The sequence below is a fragment of the Palaemon carinicauda genome, chromosome 18, assembly GCF_036898095.1.
Source record: "Palaemon carinicauda isolate YSFRI2023 chromosome 18, ASM3689809v2, whole genome shotgun sequence".
Taxonomy (NCBI): domain Eukaryota; kingdom Metazoa; phylum Arthropoda; class Malacostraca; order Decapoda; family Palaemonidae; genus Palaemon; species Palaemon carinicauda.
Window position 1 is genome coordinate 457694 of NC_090742.1, and position 22472 is coordinate 480165.

At 34.3% G+C, this 22472-nt stretch overlaps 1 protein-coding gene across 2 annotated transcripts; it reads left to right on the forward strand.

The window, feature by feature from the left end:
- Positions 1-3857: 3857 nt before the first annotated feature.
- LOC137657575 (uncharacterized) lies at positions 3858-21671 on the forward strand. Of its 2 annotated transcripts, none has more exons than XM_068391909.1 (8): positions 3858-3966; positions 7408-7693; positions 8326-8485; positions 9257-9503; positions 15782-16084; positions 16298-16555; positions 17804-18213; positions 20684-21671. In XM_068391909.1, exons 2-8 carry the CDS (start codon positions 7634-7636, stop codon positions 20932-20934), a joined length of 1689 nt encoding a protein of 562 aa, XP_068248010.1. In that variant the 5' UTR covers positions 3858-3966; positions 7408-7633; the 3' UTR covers positions 20935-21671. The 2 variants fall into 2 exon arrangements, with proteins under 2 accessions (XP_068248010.1, XP_068248011.1); XM_068391910.1 differs by having other exon boundaries at positions 3872-3966; positions 7389-7693.
- Positions 21672-22472: the final 801 nt, after the last annotated feature.

The following is a 22472-nucleotide window of genomic DNA, read 5'->3' on the forward strand; positions in this document are numbered from 1 at the left end:
TCCCAGTTCAGATTTAGGATTGAGTATAGCCTTTGTAACGGTACCTCTAGTAATCTAGCGATTTAAGTTTATCTTGCTTTTTTATTATTTTGTCTTTTTCATCACATTAGGTAATAAATTTATTTCTTCTTTTCTATACTTAATTCACTAAATAAAAATGATCCTACCACTCTCTTAAATCTTCTTAGTAAGGTTGTTGAACCCAATTAATCAATTTCTGTCTTTTCTGTATTACTGGTAAGGTAACACAAAACGGGTTAATCTTCTTTCTTATTTTCACAAAAATTGGACAAAATAAAGTTTGGTAGGTATAGAATATTGGTTGGAAATGAGGAAATAATGAGAGAAAATTTGGAAAGTGACTAAAAGGATTTGGTCTATGATTTAAAAAATCTGATATAAAGTGTTGATTGGAAAAGCATGTTGTCAAAACAATCTAGGCAATAATATTACATGAGACATTAGTGACAAACAGAAAAGTATAAAAATACTACAACGAATATAAAATGGAGTAGCAACGAAATTTTATAAGCTTTAGGCTACAACATAAGCAGTATTATATGTTAGGATAGTGTCGGAAATGAGAGCTAGGTTAGCATAAGGAAGGTTTGCGTTACTTAACATGATAAATTAAGGAAGGAAAGGGACTCTTAGAGAAGACAATGGAAAATATAAATGATGATGGCAGCAATAACTGGATAGAAAATGGTACGGAGATGCGTAAAAGCAATGATAAAAACTTCAAAAGAATAAGGAAAGAGGTAATTGATGATAACCTTACAGAGGAGGAAAGTAAACTGTGGGACAAGACATAGAAGTAAAAACCAGAAACACATATAAAAGAAATGAAAAAAAAAATTATGAGATCAGCTTCGTGAAATGGTATTTAAGAATGAATAGTAAATGTAACTAATAAATTGGCCCAACTGACATTTAATTTCCAAATGAGACGACGGGTATAATCTTTGGTAAAAGACTGCATATAGGCAATTATTATAAATTAGCCTACTGTGCCTCAAAATAATATTACTAACGTCAAAAAATAGATATTCGTAAGGAAATAAATGTTATTAACCAGTTCAATTGGTATTTATCATGCATAGTACTACCTAACGAAGTAGAAATATGCATGACGAGTTACATAATCGTTTAATGTGTTAAATTAGGATAGATTAAATTGAATACGCAATAATTGAGCTGCTTGTTAACATCATAGATTAAGATGTGGCTATATGTAGTCAAGGTGTACTTGCTGCTTTCAATATTAATCAAAAGGATATATTTCCAAGAGTAAAATCAAGAGTAAACTGAAAAATGACACTAGTAATGAATAGGTTATCCATTTTTAAATTATCTCTCTCTCTCTCTCTCTCTCTCTCTCTCTCTCTCTCTCTCTCTCTCTCTCTCTCTCTCTCTCTCTCTCTCTCTCTCTCTCTCTCTCTCTCTCTCTCTATATATATATATATATATATATATATATATATATATATATACTGTATATATATACTGTATATATACATATATATATATATATATATATATATATATATATATATATATATATATATATATATGTGTGTGTGCATATATATATACATACATACATATATATATATATATATATATATATATATATATATATATATATATATATATATATATATATATATATTCATGTCATGGTGAACGGCAACCATTGAAAACAACTCCACAAATTACCCAAATGAGCATGTTCTAGTTAGAAAAAGGGGAGAGGGTGTGTGTGTGTGTGTGTGTGTGTGTGTGTGTGTGTGTGTGTTGGTGTGTATGTGTGTGTATGCGTATATATCAAAATATTTATCTGTCATATTTGATGGTCGCCAACACTAGTTCGCGTATATAGAAGATGAAAATCTATCAGGGATGTACGACCAAGTAATAAAAAAAAAACTGAATAGATTAGTGAAGTGTTACTGATAAATCAATCAACAAGGGAGACAAAATTCAAAGCATGGTTGAAAGGGGGAATAGAAAGGGATGGAATTGTTGATCGGTGAAATAATGAACGAAATACACATTAAATACCGGAAAACATATATCAGTGATTTTGTTGTAATTAGTTAATTGTAATGCCTTGTACCTAACTGAAAAAAGTGTAATGTGCCTCCAACAGTATATCGGATGGTCGTAAAATCAGAAATCCTTTGGATTAGGGAGAAAAATTCTGCCTGATATCATTATTATTATTATTATTATTATTATTATTATTATTATTATTATTATTATTATTATTATCACTTGCTAAGCTACAACCCGAATTGGAAAAGCAGGATGCTATAAGCCCAGTGGCTCCAACAGGTAAAGTAGCCCAGTGAGGAAAGGAAACAAGGAAAAATAAGTATTTCCTATATAAACTATAAAACTTTAATAAAACAAGAGGAAGAGAAATAAGATAGAATATTGTGCTCGAGTGCACATTGAATTACATCTATAATATTCTTTTGATAAAAAGGTTTAACATTAATGGAGCATTTTAGGGTGATTCTCTTTTTTAAAGTTTTGTATTTTCTTGAAGAGTTGGCTACAATTTTCTGTATTCTTGTTAAAGATTTTTCAAGTTCTAGAAAAATCAAGTCAATTACCATTTCTATTTTTTCTTATATTGTAATAATAATAATAATAATAATAATAATAATAATAATAATAATAATAATAATAATAATAATAATAATAATAATAATAATAATAATAATTAAAGTACATTTTGTAAAAATTGTTGAGCCATTCCTGACCATTTCATAATTTTCTACAGATACTAATTCAGTGTTTTAAAAAAGGTGCCTATTGGAAAAGTCCCTGCATGAAGTTCTGCCTGACTTAGGTTAGAGTTACGCTAAAGCTCGATTGTTTCTTGTATTGTCAGCAACCTAACCATCCTTGTGAGCTAAGGATGGGGACTCTGGGGGAGCCTATAGGTCTGCCTGCTGAGTCATCAGCAGTCATTGCCTGGCCCTCCCTGATCCTAGCTTGGGAGGAGATGGGGCTTGGGCGCTGATAATATGTATATACGGTCAGTCTCTAGGGCATAGTCCGACTGGCTAGGACAATTTCACTATCCCTGCCTCTGTCATTCATGAGCGGCATTTAAAACCTTTAGAATGGTTTGCACAGTAGACCCCTGAGACATATTTTAAAAATCAGATGTTGGATGGAAATCTAACTCTGGTCCAAAACTTCAACTTCAGGTAAACAAATACAGAATAAAACACCATTCCGTGACTTTTCCTAAACAGTTTTTTTCTTAGTAGATGTTACAGTGAGATAATCGGCACTTTATAACTTTCGTTACCTGATCTTGGTCAGCTTACATTTTTTTTTTAGAAATATTTGAAGTCATTCAAGAACAAATCCCAAATGTGAAATAAGGAGATAGATGGATATTATGATTATGATAAATTTCAACATTATTTCAATATAATTATATATTAATTGCTATTTATACTGGTAATTGAAGATATTTTCTTGTATGTGATTTTCAATGTGGAATCTTGACGAAGGAGAATGGGGTAAGTCTAATTGAGTGACTTCAATCAACCTTGATTGACCTCTTTGTAACCGGAGCGCTTATGTGGAATAATTGAATTAGCATTGCGATATATCTAAAATTTCAGGTAACGGGTTGTAAAATAGGGCAAGTAATCGACAGAAATTTCCAGAAATTTTCCCAGTATTCTAACGATGCTTTTCGAAAAAACCCTGAAAGTATACATTCCAAACTTCGAACACAACACGAATTTGTGTTTGCTTTCTTTTTTTCTTTTTCTTTTTTTTTATTCGTAAGGGATTCACACTAAATCAAAAGGATGTGCACATCCGGTCTCACACAACGTCACGGAGACAAACGAAATTCGTTCGCCAGTGCCAGTAAGATAGTTCGCTTAGTGGTAGTACTCGCCCTGAAGGCTTCTCTCCTCCTGTAGGAATGACGTGAGTATATATATTATCATAATCGCAATCAAAACTGTATCTAAAACCCTTCTTCGAGACCTTTGTTGCTATATCTCCCCGTGAGGGAATCACCTATAGGATGAATAGCTTCCTATGCAATGAATTCAAGATGAGTTCAAAAAGTTCCATTGTGATTTTCATTGTTTTCCCTATTTACATAATTTGTACGGCAAGCAATTGTTTTACTAGGAACGTACAGGTATTGGTACCTGAAATGGATTCACGAATATGATTTGAATACCAAAAACACAAAGTGACTTGGAAATCTGCCCACTTCAAGGTGTGATCTCATTTATTTCTCGGAAATATAAATCCAACAGGTACGACGTTCGTTGGTCTGTATCCCTTAAATTATTTCTTTTTTATATAATAATTTCAAATTCAAGAACGATTATCTTTCATTACATGAAAAGTACAAATACTTGAGAGAAATTATGCGTCCACATTATGTAAATCCCCAAGATAAGGAAAGCTATGTGCTTCTATATTGTAAAAAAAAAAAAAAAAGAAAAAAAAAAGAAATACCGAGAAAAAATACAAATTTCGAAGGTAAGGATTCACGGTTCATGTGCAGATTTTTTTCTCGTTCTTTTAAAAAGTCTTTCATTGCTTAATAGTCTTCTGTAAAAAGTATCAAAGCAGAAAGTGAAAATTATCCAGCAACTATCTACTAGATTATGCAGTTTTCCCTAAAATAGACTAATGACAAGACCTCTGCGTCATAGCCACCAGCCTTACTATTTCGCAAGCGATTCTTGACGTCCACGAAAACATCTCATTTCGGTATGTACAGTAAACTCCCTTTTATCAAATTGAATCATCGTATTCGTCAGTTTATTAAATTAAGAAAATGCCATTCGTCAGCAGTGTCTATTCTATTTTTTTCAAGCGTTAGGCTACTGTATTTTCACAGAGAATGACAAGAAATCTTCTCACTTCTTATTAATTTACTGTAGAAAATTAAGTGAAAAGAATTACTGCTCGCAAAGCCTACGCACCGTGTGCTGCGAGGAATATTTCTAGGGGAAAATTGTTTGACCAGATAATGCCTTTTTTGTAATGTGGCCAAATTTAAACATACCTCATATATTTTAATAATCATGAATCTTATGTTCATTAAATGTTTCAAATTTTGGAAATTGCTGCTAATTATAGGTAATTATTGACAGAATAAAAGTACGACAAGTTGAAACTGCGCTACCGACTTCCATTTTACAAAATACTCTTGATATATATATATATATATATATATATATATATATATATATATATATATATATATATATATATATATATATATATATATATATATATATATATTTCGATTGAAGACGAGCTAATAATAATAATAATAATAATAATAATAATAATAATAATAATAATAATAATAATATTGCCTTCATATCCACCCAGGTGTAAATCGGTACACCAGCATATGACGGGGTCTAGAAAAAGGGTGTAAGGTTAGAAACCTCAACACTAAGTACTCAATAGGTACCAGATGATTAAACCCTACACATCAGTCTTTTTTAAGAAGAAAAATCTTATGGCGAATATATATATATATATATATATATATATATATATATATATATATATATATATATATGTATATATATATATATATATATATATATATATATATATATATGTATATATATATATATATATATATATATGTATATATGTATACATATGTATATATATATATATATATATATATAGAGAGAGAGAGAGAGAGAGAGAGAGAGAGAGAGAGAGAGAGAGAGAGAGAGAGAGAGAGAGAGAGAGAGAGAGAGAGAGAGAGAGAGAGAGAGACCTTCGAAACGCCAATTTTAATTAACTGGAAAACTTTCTAGAGCTTTATAAAGCACAGAATTGCAGTAGATATGATGATTATTTACAGTTTCTATTTAAAGCAAAACCAGTTAAAAATAAAAGAATGAGAGAAATAATAATACAGTAGCTGTGTTTGATCGATGTAGATAATTTTAGAATTTGTTAAAGTATCAGCTTTTGATTGCGTCAGCTTAAAGAGAAGGTGTGAGAAGGCGACTAAAACATACAATCTCCCAAATAGATTAATATGTTAAGAAGAAATAAAGAATGCAGGAGATCGTAGTGAAAAATTAGAATTTAACGTTTATTCAAAATACAAAAACAAGGAAAAAGTATTTACGGTATCTATAACTACTTTTTATGTCAACAAAGTTAATAGAACGGATTTTTTCTAACGTGAAAGTTGATTTAGTGATATCAAACAGAGGATTTAGTGCATGTATATCCGGGGGAAGTCCACACTGGGTGAGACTAATTTGGGTAATGTAAGTTTTAGTCAACCAATCCCTTTCCGCCCCTTCTCTAAGTAAATAATAACTCATTCAAGAAAAAAAATCTGTAAAAAACGAGATGATTTAAGCTGAGCTTCTGTATTGTGAATGTTAAACGGTCGAATTGTCCTCGAGTTAATTATCAAGAAATGTTAAACAAACATTTCGCTTATGGACATTTACATGATTATATGAATTTGCTGTATCAGGAGTTCCTAAAAGGCTGTATCAGGAGTCTATCAAACACAAACACAACCACATTATACTATATATATATATATATATATATATATATATATATATATATATATATATATATATATATATATATAATGTTCATATACATATATATTTTATATATAATGTATATAAGTATGTATACATACATACATAAATACACATACGTACACATGAACACAAACACGTACACACGTACACACAGCCACACACACACACACACACACATATATATATATATATATATATATATATATATATATACATATATATAAAGCTCAGAAAATTTCCTAGTAGATACTTTATTGGCCATGTTAACATAAAATTAAAACTTACAGTGAGCTTCCGGTACTCATCATTCGTCTGACAAGAGTTTTGAATCATAAGGGCCACCTTTCGAAATTTTCCTAATAATTTTAATATCAAAATGTATGAGAGATGTGGTCCTTCTGAAAAAAAAGATCTGCTAGAACTTAACAGTCGAATACGAGCTACGAATATCAAGGCCTTTATTATGCTTTCGGTTTGTTTTGGAGGGGGGGGGGGGGGGGGTTACAGCTTGATCAAATGTCTATCAAGACACGATCAGAAATTGTGTTATATTTAGATTTTATACAAAAGGCAATATTGAAGGTTTTACTTCATAATATTAGGGCAAAATTACGTTGAAGTTGAAAATATTTAGGAAATATTTTATCAACTAAGGGGCGCTTATGTTACGGTTATACATTTTGATAAAATCTTTAATTTATTCACGCATTTAGCTTCTAATAACCAACTAATTACCAATCAAAAATTAATGATGAAATGTATGAATACGATGATCTTTTACAGATTCCAAATTATTCCTCAGAACTGGTGAATGGTGATTTAAAACGTCAACACATTGTACATATTCTGCAAAGAGATAAATCAAAGTCACCCGATTTGTGACTTCTAAAACTTGTATCATCAAGTTCACAGAAGAAGAAGAAGAAGAAGAAGGAGCATAAGAAGAAGAAAAAAAAGAAGAAGAAGACCAAGGCTGACAGTAAACTGGCGAGATCAAGAAAGAAGAGAAAAAAAGGCAAACTTTTGTTATGTCGGGTAGCGAGAGATTCTCATTTCACCAGACAGATGAAATCGAGAACCTTTATAAGGTAATGGGAAAATATTCCTCAATAATTAATATTAATTGTGAGATAATTATTATTGTTAAAACTGAATTATCACCAATGTATGCATTTAGTTTGCAATTTAATAATTATGTAAACACTGCATTGCAGTAAAAATGTTTAAATGACCTTACCGTTTTGAAATTTATATCGAGTTATCTTTGACGTGAGTGAAATTCTAGAGTCTAAGGCACTTTCACTAGTTTTACATGCTTTGTTTTATTCCCTTTCATTCATTCGTGAAACACAAAAACACATAAATAGATAGATAGATAGATGATAGATAGATAGATAGATTTGATAAGGTTGGGTACCTCTACAGAGGTTCCTTGACGATAATTGAATTTTCCTTACCTAAAGTTAGGTCTCGAGGAGTTGAAAACTTATTACAAAAAAACTACTTAAAGATAATGCCCTAAAAATATTGAGTTCCAAAACCCCACTTTAACATATTAAATGATGCCCTTACTGTACTTAAGCACATACTCATTTGCACTGCATGTTACTTGGGACCGAGTATTCGCATGATCGTCAGTTACTTGAATTAAATATCCTTCAATGGGAAAAAACTTTTAGGTATAAGATATGTTTCCTAAAACTGTTTTCCTACCCTACAGAGAAGACGCGTCCAAGGCGCGCCCTACCTTTTATGCATATTCGCTGCGGGTATACTCCTGATGGCAGTAGGGACGTTCATCACTACCCATGCCCTGGAAGATCACGAGGGGGAATCCCATATTCTCATCATAGTCGGGCCTATACTTTTAGGCACTGGAGGTAAGGCTACAGGCACTGTAAGGGGAAGAAGGAATCCCCGATGCAAATGGGACAAAGTTAATGGCATTCTAAATGTGAATAATGTATGGGAGAGTGGGGATACCTTAGCGTGGTGAAAGGGTTTGCGTATCACTATGATCAGCAAACCTGTAGGCCTATGAGTCAGGGTCAGACGGAAATCTCCCATCACTACCATTCCGCACTGGCCAGCGTGGGGATGAAAACTGGCCAAAACCCAGACAAGACCTTTGTCCTGTAGTGTAATAGAAATGGCTGCATTTGTATTGCAATTTGAGTAATCTTTGGCGTGTGATTCGAAAATTTTATTCTTATAAAACTTATTATTCGTATTCTTCTCTGGAATTTGACCTTGTGTAATTTTAACAATTTCAAAGCCAGGACTTCAAAAATTGGTAGCAAAAAATTACGTGTCCTATAGACAGATGCAAATTACAAACCACTACCTACTCCATCCTTACAGGAACAAGAAAAATCAATCTTTTTTTTATCAGTATAATGCGAAATAAGTTCCATTGCACCGGCCAGGAAACTTATTGTAGATAAATAGCTTAATTTTAAAGAGAAAATAATTTCGACAAAATTGGTTGGTTTCTACTTAAGAGAGAATAGTCTTTAAAGTATCAGAGGGCTCAGCATTGTGCACTGTTATTGCTGATGCTAATATCATTCATTATACCATTGTTCTTAAATAGCATCTTTTGCTTTCGTTACGCATTTATCTCTGTATGTTGTTTATTCCCCTATCATCAGGAATCTTCCTGCTGTGTTCCGTGATTTTCTGCATCGTCGCCTGTTACAAGAACTCGCGACTTCAGGATGATTTTTCCGAGGACCTCTTCAACATAGGGAGCTCCACGTTCTACGGAGGGAGGAGCTTCGCCTACCTAGTTAACGAGGACCAAAGCCAGTCGTTCAGTCACCAACATTTCGCCAACGAAGGTATTCTCAACTTGGCAGGACCACCAGCCTCTAACAACCACGAAGATGAAGCTGTGATGTGAGTGATGTCTTTTTTATGCAAAGTTTTCCTTTTCCTATTCGAATGAAATAAAAAAAAATCAAGGTGTTGGTTTTGCTTAGTCTTCATTTGTGACAACTTTCACAATCACACACACACACACACACACACACATATATATATATATATATATATATATATATATATATATATATACATATATACATATGTATATACATAAATACACACATATATGAATACATATATATATATATATATATATATATATACATATATATACATATATATATACATATATATATATATATATATATATATATATATATATATATATATATATATATATATACATATATATATATATATATATATATATAGAGAGAGAGAGAGAGAGAGAGAGAGAGAGAGAGAGAGAGAGAGAGAGAGAGAGAGAGAGAGAGAGAGAGAGAGAGAGAGAGAGGCCGCTGATCATCAGAACACAGTGGGAGGTATTCATAAAAATGAAGGATATCCTTGTAAGCATAAGGTAGAAGTACAAGGTAATTCTCTGAAGCAAAAGGTAGAAGTATAAGCAAATCTTTCTTTCCATATTCATAATGATTACCTTTTACTTGCGAAGATATCCTCCAAGCAGAAGTAAAAGGTTGACTCGTGTTTCGGGAGCGCTTAGTTACATGTTGGAACTTGTAAGATTTCATTTGTGCTGTCAAGATAAGAAAGAGTTTAGTATTTACAATACGTATTTAATGCCCTGTTTTTACTTGTATTTAATTAAGTTTACGCATCAGAAAGAACACAGACGCCGCCGCGCCTTCTCCAAAGCCTCTCTGGCAACATCTATCCCACACCCCTTGCATTAGAAGTTCTTTGACCTCTTTTTAGCTCCCACACCCTTGCATTAGAAGTTCTTTGACCTCTTTTTAGCTCCCACACCCCTTGCATTAGAAGTTCTTTGACCTCTTTTTAGCTTCCCTACCCCTTGCATTAGAAGTTCTTTGACCTTTTTTTAGCTCCCCCACCAATTGCATCAAAAGTTCTTTGACCTCTTTTTAGCTCCCACACCCCTTGTATTAGAAGTTCTTTGACCTCTTTTTAGCTTCCCCACCCCTTGCATTAGAAATTCTTTGACCTTTTTTTAGCTCCCACACCCTTGCATTAGAAGTTCTTTGATCTCTTTTTAGTTCCCACACCCCTTGCATTAGAAGTTCTTTGACCTCTTTTTAGCTCCTACACCCCTTGCATTAGAAGTTCTTTGACCTCTTTTTAGCTTCCCCACCCCTTGCATTAGAAGTTCTTTGACTTCTTTTTAGCTCCCACACCCCTTGCATTATAAGTTCTTTGACCTCTTTTTAGCTCCCCCACCAATTGCATTAGAAGTTCTTTGACCTCTTTTTAGCTCCCACACCCCTTGCATTAGAAGTACTTTGACCTCTTTTTAGCTTCCCCACCCCTTGCATTAGAAGTTCTTTGACCTCTTTTTAGCTCCCCCACCAATTGCATTAGAAGTTCTTTGACCTCCTTTTAGCTTCCACACCCCTTGCATTAGAAGTTCTTTGACCTCTTTTTAGCTCCCACACCCCTTGTATTAGAAGTTCTTTGACCTCTTTTTAGCTTCCACACCCCTTGCATTAGAAATTCTTTGACCTTTTTTTAGCTCCCACACCCCTTGCATTAGAAGTTCTTTGACCTCTTTTTAGCTCCCCCAGCCCTTGCATTAGAAGTTCTTTGACCTCTTTTTAGCTCCCCCACCCCTTGCATTAGAAGTTCTTCGACCTCTTTTTAGCTCCCACGCCTCTAGCATTAGAAGTTCTTTGACCTCTTTTTAGCTCCCACACCTCTAGCATTAGAAATTCTTTGACCTCTTTTTAGCTCCCACACCTCTAGCAGTAGAAGTTCTTTGACTTCTTTTTAGCTCCCCACCAATTGTATTAGAAGTTCTTTGACCTCTTTTCAGCTTCCGCACCTCTAGCATTAGAAGTTCTTTGACTTCTTTTTAGCTCCCACACCACTAGCATTAGAAGTTCTTTGACCTCTTTTTAGCTCCCACACCCCATGCATTAGAAGTTCTTTGACCTCTTTTTAGCTCCCACACCCCTTGCATTAGAAGATCTTTGACCTCTTTTTAGATCCCACACCCCTTGCATTAGAAGATCTTTGACCTCTTTTTAGCTCCCACACCCCTTGCATTAGAAGTTCTTTGACCTCTTTTTAGCTCCCTCACCTATGGCATTAGAGGTTCTTTGACCTTATTTTAGCTCCCACACCTCTAGCATTAGAAGTTCTTTGACCTCTTTTTAGCTCCCACACCTCTAGCATTAGAAGTTCTTTGATCTCTTTTTAGCTCCCTCACCTCTAGCATTAGAAGTTCTTTGACTTCTTTTTAGCTCCCACACCTCTAGCTTTAGAAGTTCTTTGACCTCTTTTTAGCTCCCACACCTCTAGCATTAGAAGTTCTTTGACCTCTTTTTAGCTCTCACACCTCTAGCATTAGAAGTTCTTTGACTTCTTTTTAGCTCCCACACCTCTAGCATTAGAAGTTCTTTGACCTCTTTTTAGCTCCCACACCTCTAGCATTAGAAGTTCTTTGACCTCTTTTTAGCTCCCACACTTCTAGCATTAGAAGTTCTTTGACTTCTTTTTAGCTCCCACACCTCTAGTATTAGAAGTTCTTTGACCTCTTTTCAGCTCCCTTACCTCAAGCATTAGAAGTTCTTTGACCTCTCTTTATAGCTCCCATACCTCTAACATTAGAATTTCTTTGACCTCTCTCTTTAGCTCCCACACTTCTAGCATTAGAAGTTAGTTGACATATATTTCTAGGTTCCATACTTTTAGCATTAGAGGGTCTTCGATCTATATTTTGAGGTGCCTTACTTCTAGCATTAGAGGCTCTCTATTTTTAGGTGTCTTACCTCTGGCATTAGAGGCTCCTGTTCGCTGTTCTCTCCTGTCTTCTAGTTTTCAAGATATTCTTTCATTAGATTATCTGCTTCTTTCGAGATTTCATTGTCTCTTTTCCTTAGTTCTTCAGTCTCCTTCTAGATTTCTAACGAGATTTCAGTGCCGCGAGTCCTCACTTCGTCAGATTCCTCAGGGAAATCGAAGGCATTTATTCTTTACCTATCTGGGCAATGAGTAAAGAGATGAATACTATCGATTTCTCCGCATACACTATCATGCCAAAGTAAATGATGAGCAACATGATATATTTACCAATGTCGTCTGGATATGTCCTTACTTCAATGGCGAATTTCGGGACAATCCTGTTGAAGAACTACACGTCACTCACCGTTCAGTTGAACCATTCTGCCTCCATCCTCATTCCCCGCAATCCGCTTTTGCACCGATACAAAGCCTCGTACTTTTTCCAAGAGTCTCCTTTAATAAGACATCGTCACAAAAGCCCAAGCAAAGGATCCTTCAAAGCGCATACATTATGATCTTCAAAGCTCAGCTGCCAACGGAAGATCCCGTGTCTTTCTATGGGTCGGGCGATATAAAACGAACGATCGGCAACTTCGGCAGCAACCAAAACCATCTGTAGTTGATGGTGTTCGAAGACGTAACACATAATTCTTACCGGCAGCTTCCTATTCCGCCAGAACGCGATCTCTGTGAGTTAAGTGAAATCCTTCTCCCAGTCATCAACTCATTTCCTCTTACTCCCATTGACGGGCAATTCCTTGGTTAGATTTCGCCAGCTACATACAGATCAGGTGAGGTGTTGCAGACTACGTTTGAAAAAATGAAGATCAGGTCTTCAGAAGTCATTTGAAGCTCGGGGAGGAGTTGTTCAGGACTGCTCCTAGAAATTTCAGTTCTGGAGTCATTCAGAAATCCATGTTAAGTATACGGCTATGTCCTTTGAAGACTTTTGGAAATTCAGGAAAGTTTTCTCCCGAAACCGTTCTGAGATTCCGTTCTGGAGGCATTTAGAATTCCATGCTAAGTCTACGGCTATTTTTTCTGAAGCCATTTGGAAATCCGGGAAAGTTTTCTTCCGATACCGTTCTGAGATTCCGTTCCGGAGGCATTCAGAATTCCATGCTAAGTCTATGGCTATTTCTTCTGAAGCCATTTGAAAATCCGAGTAGATTTTCTTCCAAATTCTTTTAGGACTCGCGAAAAATTCCATTCTTGTTTTATAACAACAACAACAACAACAACAACAACAATAATGATAATAATAATAATAATAATAATAATAATAATAATAATAATAATAATAATAATAATAATAATAATAAACTACGTGATTTGATTTATGGATTTGAGTTGAAAAGTTTTGAAGACGCTAAACGCTCAACTTTGCAGTTTGAAGGAAACTTTGAGATACCCGGACGAAGGGAGATATATATATATATATATATATATATATATATATATATATATATATATATATATATATATATATATATATATATATATTATATATATATAGTTTATATATGTGTATATACATGCATTTATATACTGTAAGCTTTTGCAGTATATGAATATTCTGTGTATATATGTATATTTATACGATGTATATATATACATATATATACACAGACATATATATATATACATACATATACATATATGTAATATATACATATATATACATATACATATATATAATATATATATATATATATATATATATATATATATATATATATATATATATATATATATATATATATATATATAAACTATATTTATATATTATATGAATACAGTATATTTGCATGTACTGTACACACACACACAAACACACACACACACACACACACACATATATATATATATATATATACATATATATATATATATACATATATACTGTTTGTTCATACATACATCCCTAAATACAGCAGCCTTCGTTTTCTCCGAACTGTTTATACATGCAAAAGCAAATGTAAAATGCATATCACCAAGTTATGGCTTAATCATGATATTTCATCGAGATTCCAGGTGTGGATAAGATATCTGTCCGCAAGCCACTGTACATTTTGTTCTTCAAAACGGAATAACATCTTGAAATCACGATCAAGTGTGGGTAAACGGGGCTGTATTGTTTAACATGCCGCAAATCCACAAAATCTGCCATCGCGCTGAGAATCGGACAGAACAACCTTTCTCTTCGAACTGCAATCTGCTACTGACCAAACTTAGCTTTTTCGAAGCATATGCTCTTTATATGAAGTAAAGGGTCTTCTTTGTGTATAACCATTTACTTTTATGTGATTATAAGGATATGCTTTTGCTCTAAAAGTAGAAGCTTTTGCTTGAAATGTTTATGAATACAAGTAGAAGGATTTCCTTCATATTTTGCAAGTATAAGCATATCCTTTTCTTTATGAATACCACCCAATATTTCTATTTCCTTATTTGTTATATGGAATTCTTAATTTCCTGTATTCATAAACTTTTTAAATATGCTCTCTTTCCGGGAACATTTTATCCCCAAAGGATAAATACCGACAAAGGGCCTTTCATTACGTCAAGAGGGGGGATTTTGACCCCAGTTCGGAATTTGCTCCTTACAGGTATACGAATGCACAAGCCAAATCAAGGCTTTACCTCTGTGAGTGGTCGAGTTGGGTCTGGGATTGTGGTCATGCATTTTTTAATTGAATTTCTTTGATAATATATTTTCCACTTGTAGTTATTGGGTTCTTGGAAGGCAAACATTTTCAAAAGGTTTTGGATAGCAAGATATCAAGAAATCTATGTAGGAAATATAAGTAAACGAACAATCACACACACACGCGCGCATATATATATATATATATATATATATATATATATATATATATATATATATATATATATATATATATATATACAGTATATATACACACACACACATATCTATATACATATATAAATATATATACACGCACATATATACACACACACATATATGCATATATATATATATATATATATATATATATACAGTATATATATGATATATATTATATATATATATATATATATATATAAATATATATATATATATATATATATATATATATATATATATATATATATATATATATATATATACTCACTTAATTCTATATCAGTTCCTTTCAACTCCCGTTATTCAATTCATACAGAGCCGCCTATCTTCAAATTATCAACTTTTTCCTTCGTCCACAATGATTTTTCTTATCACAATTATCATCATTATTATAAGCATTACTAATACTCCTGCTATTGCTATTATTATTACTTTAAGATTCACCATAGACTTCGCGAATGGTAATTCACATACCCTTCATAATCTCCTTTTTCCTTCACAGTTTACTAGCCAACACAGTTGCAGAAGAGCGCAACAGGCAACGGAAAATGTCCCAAAAAGTCATGAGCCGTCCTGTACTTGCAATCGCCGGCAATCCCTGTCCATGCGGTATTGTACCTTGCAATCATTTGCAATTCGACGATCAAAATGCTATGCTCACGGTCCCCAGGGGATTCAGCGTCAGAGGTCGCCTTGATCACTTAGGATTAGAAAAGCTTCACAGGGTAGACCCATACCCGGAGCTTGCTAAAGACTTCGACCTCGGAGAAGGCTCTCTTCTGAGTGTCCGTGATAGGAGTGCCAGGTCAGTGGAAGGTCATTGTCCCAATAGCATGTCTGACCTTTGTAGGATGACTTGATTAATCAGATAAATTTGTGTTGTTGGTTGAGGAAAATTTTTCATTCAATTTGATGTCATAATTTGGACAAATAGTGTGATCATGTCTTTTTTCATAGCTTTCATATAATTGTTGACTTTTTTTTTTATTTATCTCAAACTCCTTTACACACATCTTAGCGTCTACAATCGCCAGCACTCTACAGCTTCTGCCGACGCCGATCCACACAGGCTAAGAAGAAACGTCACCTACACGGCCTCCTCCCGATCGAGAATAGCCGCGAAGATACACCAGGACATCTTGAAACAGAAGCAACTGGGACAGCAGGATCCAATCACCACTCCTCAATGGAGGAGGTTTGGGTCACTTCAGAGGAAACCTAAAGAGAAGAAAGATTTGGGAGCTCAAGATGGGATCAGAATTCATCAGCTCCCGAAGTAAGTATCAACTCCCTCTTCCTGCATGTCACTTTTCTGCACACTTTTGAATTTGGTGGTTCTTTCATATTCGCTCAGTTAAAAGCTACACCAATTTTCAAGGCACTTTACCAAAGTAAATTTCTTTTGACGGTTGTATAATTTATTTTATCTACTAATTCATCAGTAGGCTACTCTTTATACCTTATTATTGATTAAATCGGTGTTTCTGGAAGTCAGTAAATCAGGCGAGGTTTCTTAATTTTCTTTAGCAAAATAATGTTTCTCATATGCTGAAAGGAATAAAGAATAGATTTTATAGATAATCCAAGCGACAGAACGAAGATACCGAAGTCTATCTTTTATTTCCCTTGGGTATTAACAGTAGTCTTACTTTCTTTTACTTCTTAATTTCTGTGTTTGGGTATTTCATATCAATATTGAAGTCTTTTAATATACAGAATCACGGCCCTTTTTTTTTTTAAATTTCGTTCAGGCCGATGTATTTTGTCTATCGAAATACTTCTATGTGAAAATTACATGCATAAATACACATATCATGCTCTACTTGAATGTTTAATCTTATGGCTGATATAGAAAACATCCTATAGTCCATTTCTTTTATCGAGGCAGATTTGCACCGACTCGCCCCGGTGCCCTTTTAGCTCAGAAAAGTTTCCTGATCGCTGATTGGTTAGAATTATCTCGTCCAACCAATCAGCGATCAGGAAACTTTTCCGAGCTAAAAGGGCACCGCTGCGAGTCTGTGCAAATCTGCATCGCTAAAAGAAATTCATTATAGTACATATTATGGATTCCATAAGATAACTCCCTCTTCCTTTGTAAATATGTCTAATTGTTTTCTATCCAAGTACACGTGAACACTATGTAAGAAGATTAGGCTAAGTTCGCAGGATTAACAGACAAAAGACAAGTAGTTCTCAGAGCCTCTAATGAGGGACTTAAACCATAGAAGTCCAACTGTCTGGTTTCATCCTCTCAATGACTTTTTTATTGATAAAAAGAAAACCGTAAACTGAAATTTTGCTAAGCTAACCCTATATATATTTACAGGTACCTTGGGACCTGAGAACAATAATAATAATAAAAAAAAAAAAAAAAACAGAAACGAAACTCATCTTCATATTATCATGCTCATGCATTTACTCAAGTTATGCAACTCGACAGTATTTTTGAAATCTTAAGTAAAACGATTTCAGCTAGAACAATATGTATGCGAATAAAGCTACCAAATTTATCTTCTTTTAGATATGACCCAGATCTGTTGAGCGCCCTGGGCATCACACCTCCAACAGGAGACTCGCCAGACGCAGACTACAACGGTGATCCCGCTCTCCAGCCGGGATTGCCCCCAGTTGCAAACCAAGGTAACCAGTCCCCACAAATGGCGTCTGGAAGCAGACCCGGAAGTCTACGACGGCCAGTGCATCGTAAGCCCTCTATGGGCGTGAGAAGCCTGAAAGTGCAACAGGCTTCTAGTTCTACGAGTAGACTCAAGACCTCTGCTTATGCATCCGACATGAGTCTCCACCGCAGCGGTAGTGAAGGGATGGTGACGCAGCACCATACTATTCCCGAGGATGATTACCTCCGCCAGCAAGAAAATTTTGCGTCACAGGTAGCACATCCTATTTGCATGTCATCATCTTTTACCCAAGGTTCGTAGTTTATTGTTATTATTATAAGAAGTAGTACCCTATATTCCTATTTCTTAACTGCTCACTCCACACAATAATTTTTTGGGCACTCTATCAATTAATAGATCGGTCCAAAGCGTCTAAGCTTATACTCAGTATTGTAATTGGTCTTTTTCCTGTAACCACAAAAACAGGCTTAGTTAAAATATTAGGTTATAATCTCATCACATTGTACCTTGAAATCAGTTGGGATAACACCCTATCAGTTTTGGCAACCTATTGAGGTATTTCTAAACTCTTCTTTCAGATTCATGTCCTGACTTATGTATACCACCAGCTCTTTGTATTTTGCATCATATTCACTCTTGTATCTTGTTCCTTTAACTTTCCTGATTTTGGGCATGGAAATAAATGTTCTGTAATATCTACTTTGCACAGGTCACAAACATCATCTACATATTTTCCTATGAAATTTTCTTTTAGTTTGAGTATGTTTTGCCTAGCCTTCATTATAAAGACTGCTTTATCCAAATCTATTTCTCTAATATAAAGCTGTGTGCCATTCCATTCTATGCTTCTCAATTTTTCACACCTTTTCTTCACTTGTTTCCTCTATCTGATCCATAATCTTTTTCTCAATTTCTATTTTCAGGATCCTTTACCCCAATATCTTATTTCTCCTATTTTAATTCGATATCAAGAACGAATCTCTTCAATACTGCTGATCCAGCACTAGTAGTAGAAGTTAGAGTACTTAGATCGATCCCAGACCAAAAACCATATGCTTTCAGTGACAAGTCCAAAATAGATCGTTTGGGATTTAGTCGACCCTGATGGGTCTGAGAAAGGGTGGATGGAAAGAGAGTATCAACATCCTCATCATTAAAGTCTTGTTAAGAATGGGTAGGTTAGCATTTAGAGAACTATCGACTCAATGGGGAAGGACTTAAAGTTTTTATATTTTAACCAGCTGATGGTCACGTGGCTTTACGTATAACACTTTGCTCACGATTAGAATGTCTGGGATTGTCTCCAGCCTACAGTCCACACGTAAACCCAGCTGGGTATCAGTGCCGACAGAGGCTAAAAAAAGACTATGTGGAAAGATTGGGTCATATATATATATATATATATATATATATATATATATATATATATATATATATATATATATATATATATATATATATATATAGCCTATATATATATATATATATATATATATATATATATATATATATATATATATATATATAGAGAGAGAGAGAGAGAGAGAGAGAGAGAGAGAGAGAGAGAGAGAGAGAGAGAGAGAGAGAGCCAGTAGGAAATAATGAAATAATTTAGTACTTAGCGCTTTCCTGTATTTTACTATACATTTTTTCAGGGTACAAGGCTGATTTACCGGTGAAGGACGCCAATAAGTAAAAAAGTGAACAGTAAAAATGACTCAAAACCTTATCAGCCAACTACCATAGTCAAACAAGCAAACAATCCACAACCAAAATTTGCACTTGAACGTGAAGTGGTCCTAAACACATTCAAATGTAACTTATCTTTAACGGTTTTTTTAAAGACAACTTTACGTTCAAGTGCAAAAATTTGGCTGTGGATTTGTTCTATGCTAGTTGGCTGATAAGTTGGTTCTGTTATTTCTTATATCGTTCACTTTTTTTATATATATTGACGTCTTTCGTCTGTAAATCAATTGTATTGTACCCTGAAGAAGCGTGCACACACGCGCGCACACACGCGCGCACACACAAACACATTCATACTGTATATATATATATATATATATATATATATATATATATATATATATATATATATATATATATATATATATATATATATATATATATATATATGACCGCAAATGGCCAGTGCTGAAGAAAACTAGCCAAACCCAAAGCATGAATAAGGACATGTCTGAAGACTTTGTTTTGCAGTGGACTAGAAACGGCTGCATTTGTTGTTGTTGTATGTATGTGTGTAAAAACACACATACTTTCTATTTTATTCATACTTGTATATAAACTGTTTATACATGGATATTTGCTCATGCATGTGCTCCATGTGCAAGGGATACGATGATGTGTAAGAGTGGAAAGCTAAACTTACAGGCTATAACAAGAGTAATTGATAACTAAAATTGTGGCCATAATATATCTCTCTCTCTCTCTCTCTCTCTCTCTCTCTCTCTCTCTCTCTCTCTCTCTCTCTCTCTCTCTCTCTCTCTCTCTCTCTCCCCACACACACACACACACACACACATACACACACACACAAATTCACCCCAAATATCTGCCCAAAATAATTACCATGGTCAATTTTTACTAGCGGTCCTATCAAACACCAATGAATTGAACCTCTCCCTCGACCTGACATCTACAAATTGTATAATTTAGAAATCATTTTAAATGCACTTAAATTTCTTTCCACAACAAAACAGATGATTAGATGATCAGTATGGAATGTTTTCGTTCCTTAGGCTTTACCTCTGAAGTCGACAGCAACAGTCGGATGAAAACTACAAGGGTCTGGTCTCTGTCTTCTTCCCCATCGCCCCCAGCGTCGCCAGGGCGCCCTCTAAGGAGAGCTGAAAGCCATAACAGCTCGCTGCCAAAATCCTCCATATCATCGAACTGCAGTTGTAGGTCTGAAAGGTGTTCAAACACCTCTTGTTCGGACTGCGAAATGCGAGAAGAGAGTCAGAAGACCAAGCGGCCTGGAGAGGAGTGACGCACTTCCAACGTAATTCTAGGGACATTCGAGGAGTGATGATTGTTATGGAAAATGTCACTGATAATATAAAGAACCGAGACGAACGATGAAAGTTGAACTTGTCGTTTGTAAATTACTCTACATTTCACATGTATGCATTTATAGGTATATTATTTGTCATGTATTGCCTTGTGTGACTGCGGTGGCTGCAATCTATCTTTCATTTACTCATTTTAATCTAATATACATATATTGTAAAATAATGTTTATTTCCCTGTGCTTATATATACCCGTGTGGCCTTACCTGGAAAATAAAATAATATTTTAACTCTATTTGAAATTTTGAAGCGTGGAATTGAGAATTCAATGCAATAATGATACGCTTGATAAAACGTCATCTTTATATGATGTACTCGACTACTGCATGTTGAAGAAGTTCCCGCATAAGTGAAGAATTTTATAGTAGATTTTGTTTTATCTTTTGTGGGGCAGGGTTGGCTAATGGGAGAATTCCAACCCCCTCCTCAATCCTCCTCAATCCCACGTTCGGTAGGGTCGTGTCAGATTAAATATGGGTATAATGATATTTTAGTTACATTTTTGTATACCAATACGTTGGCAATTGTGTAATTGGCGTAATAGTAGGCATAGCCTCTTCCTCCGTATCGCTCATTTTTACGCTGTATTGATACAAAATAGTAGCTCTCATAAGAAATTAGATACTTACCTTGAATGATTATTGGTTTACTATCAAGAGCTTCCTTAATCATCATCATTGTTTTTTTTTATCATAGTTATCATCATTATTATTCTTATTATGAATAGTATATTACGTCATTGTTCTCTGTGTTATATCATTATTTTATATAGGATCTGTAACGATGACCATTTTTACTTTTATTCCAGAAATTTTCTTTCTCTTATTAATGATCTCAAGTTTGAAGTCTTATATAAACTAATCCAAAATATTATTCAATATATATTTTAGCCTCATTTGATAAGCTTCCTTTTCCTAAAGCATTCTTTTGATATGTTTCTCTTATGTCTATTGTTAAGGGTCTGCGAAGCTGACTTGGAGACCAGAGTTGTTGCCATGATTTCTTTTGCTAATTTACTGTTTCCCATGGGAAAGGGCTGGTTTTTTGGTGGATATGTCATTTTCTCTTTATTTTCTAGTCACATTGCCTTAAAGACAGATTTTTTTTTTTTTTTTTTTAGTCACGTTATCATAGACTGACTGGCTTTTCTTGTTTTTAGTCTCGTTGCCATAAAGATTGGCCGACTTTTTTCAATGGTATTGTCATGGAGACACCGACTTTTCTTTCATTTTTATTAGCATTGCCATAAAGATTAACTGACCCTTTTTTTGTGGCATTGCCATAAAAACTGACTGGATTTTCTTTTTAGTGACATTGCCATAAAGACTTGCCGGCTTTGCTGTCATTTTTTAGTCGCATTGCCATAAAGACTTGCCGGCTTTGCTTTCATTTTTTAGTCGCATTGCCATAAAGACTTGCCGGCTTTGCTTTCATTTTTTAGTCGCATTGCCATAAAGA

Excerpts from the sequence above, each read along its gene's own strand:
- LOC137657575 (XM_068391909.1), top strand. The coding sequence starts at position 7,634 with ATGTCGGGTAGCGAGAGATTCTCATTTCACCAGACAGATGAAATCGAG. Across the intron at positions 8,486-9,256 it reads TATACTTTTAGGCACTGGAG|GAATCTTCCTGCTGTGTTCC; the intron begins GTAAGGCTACAG and ends CCCTATCATCAG. Across the intron at positions 9,504-15,781 it reads CACGAAGATGAAGCTGTGAT|TTTACTAGCCAACACAGTTG; the intron begins GTGAGTGATGTC and ends TTTCCTTCACAG.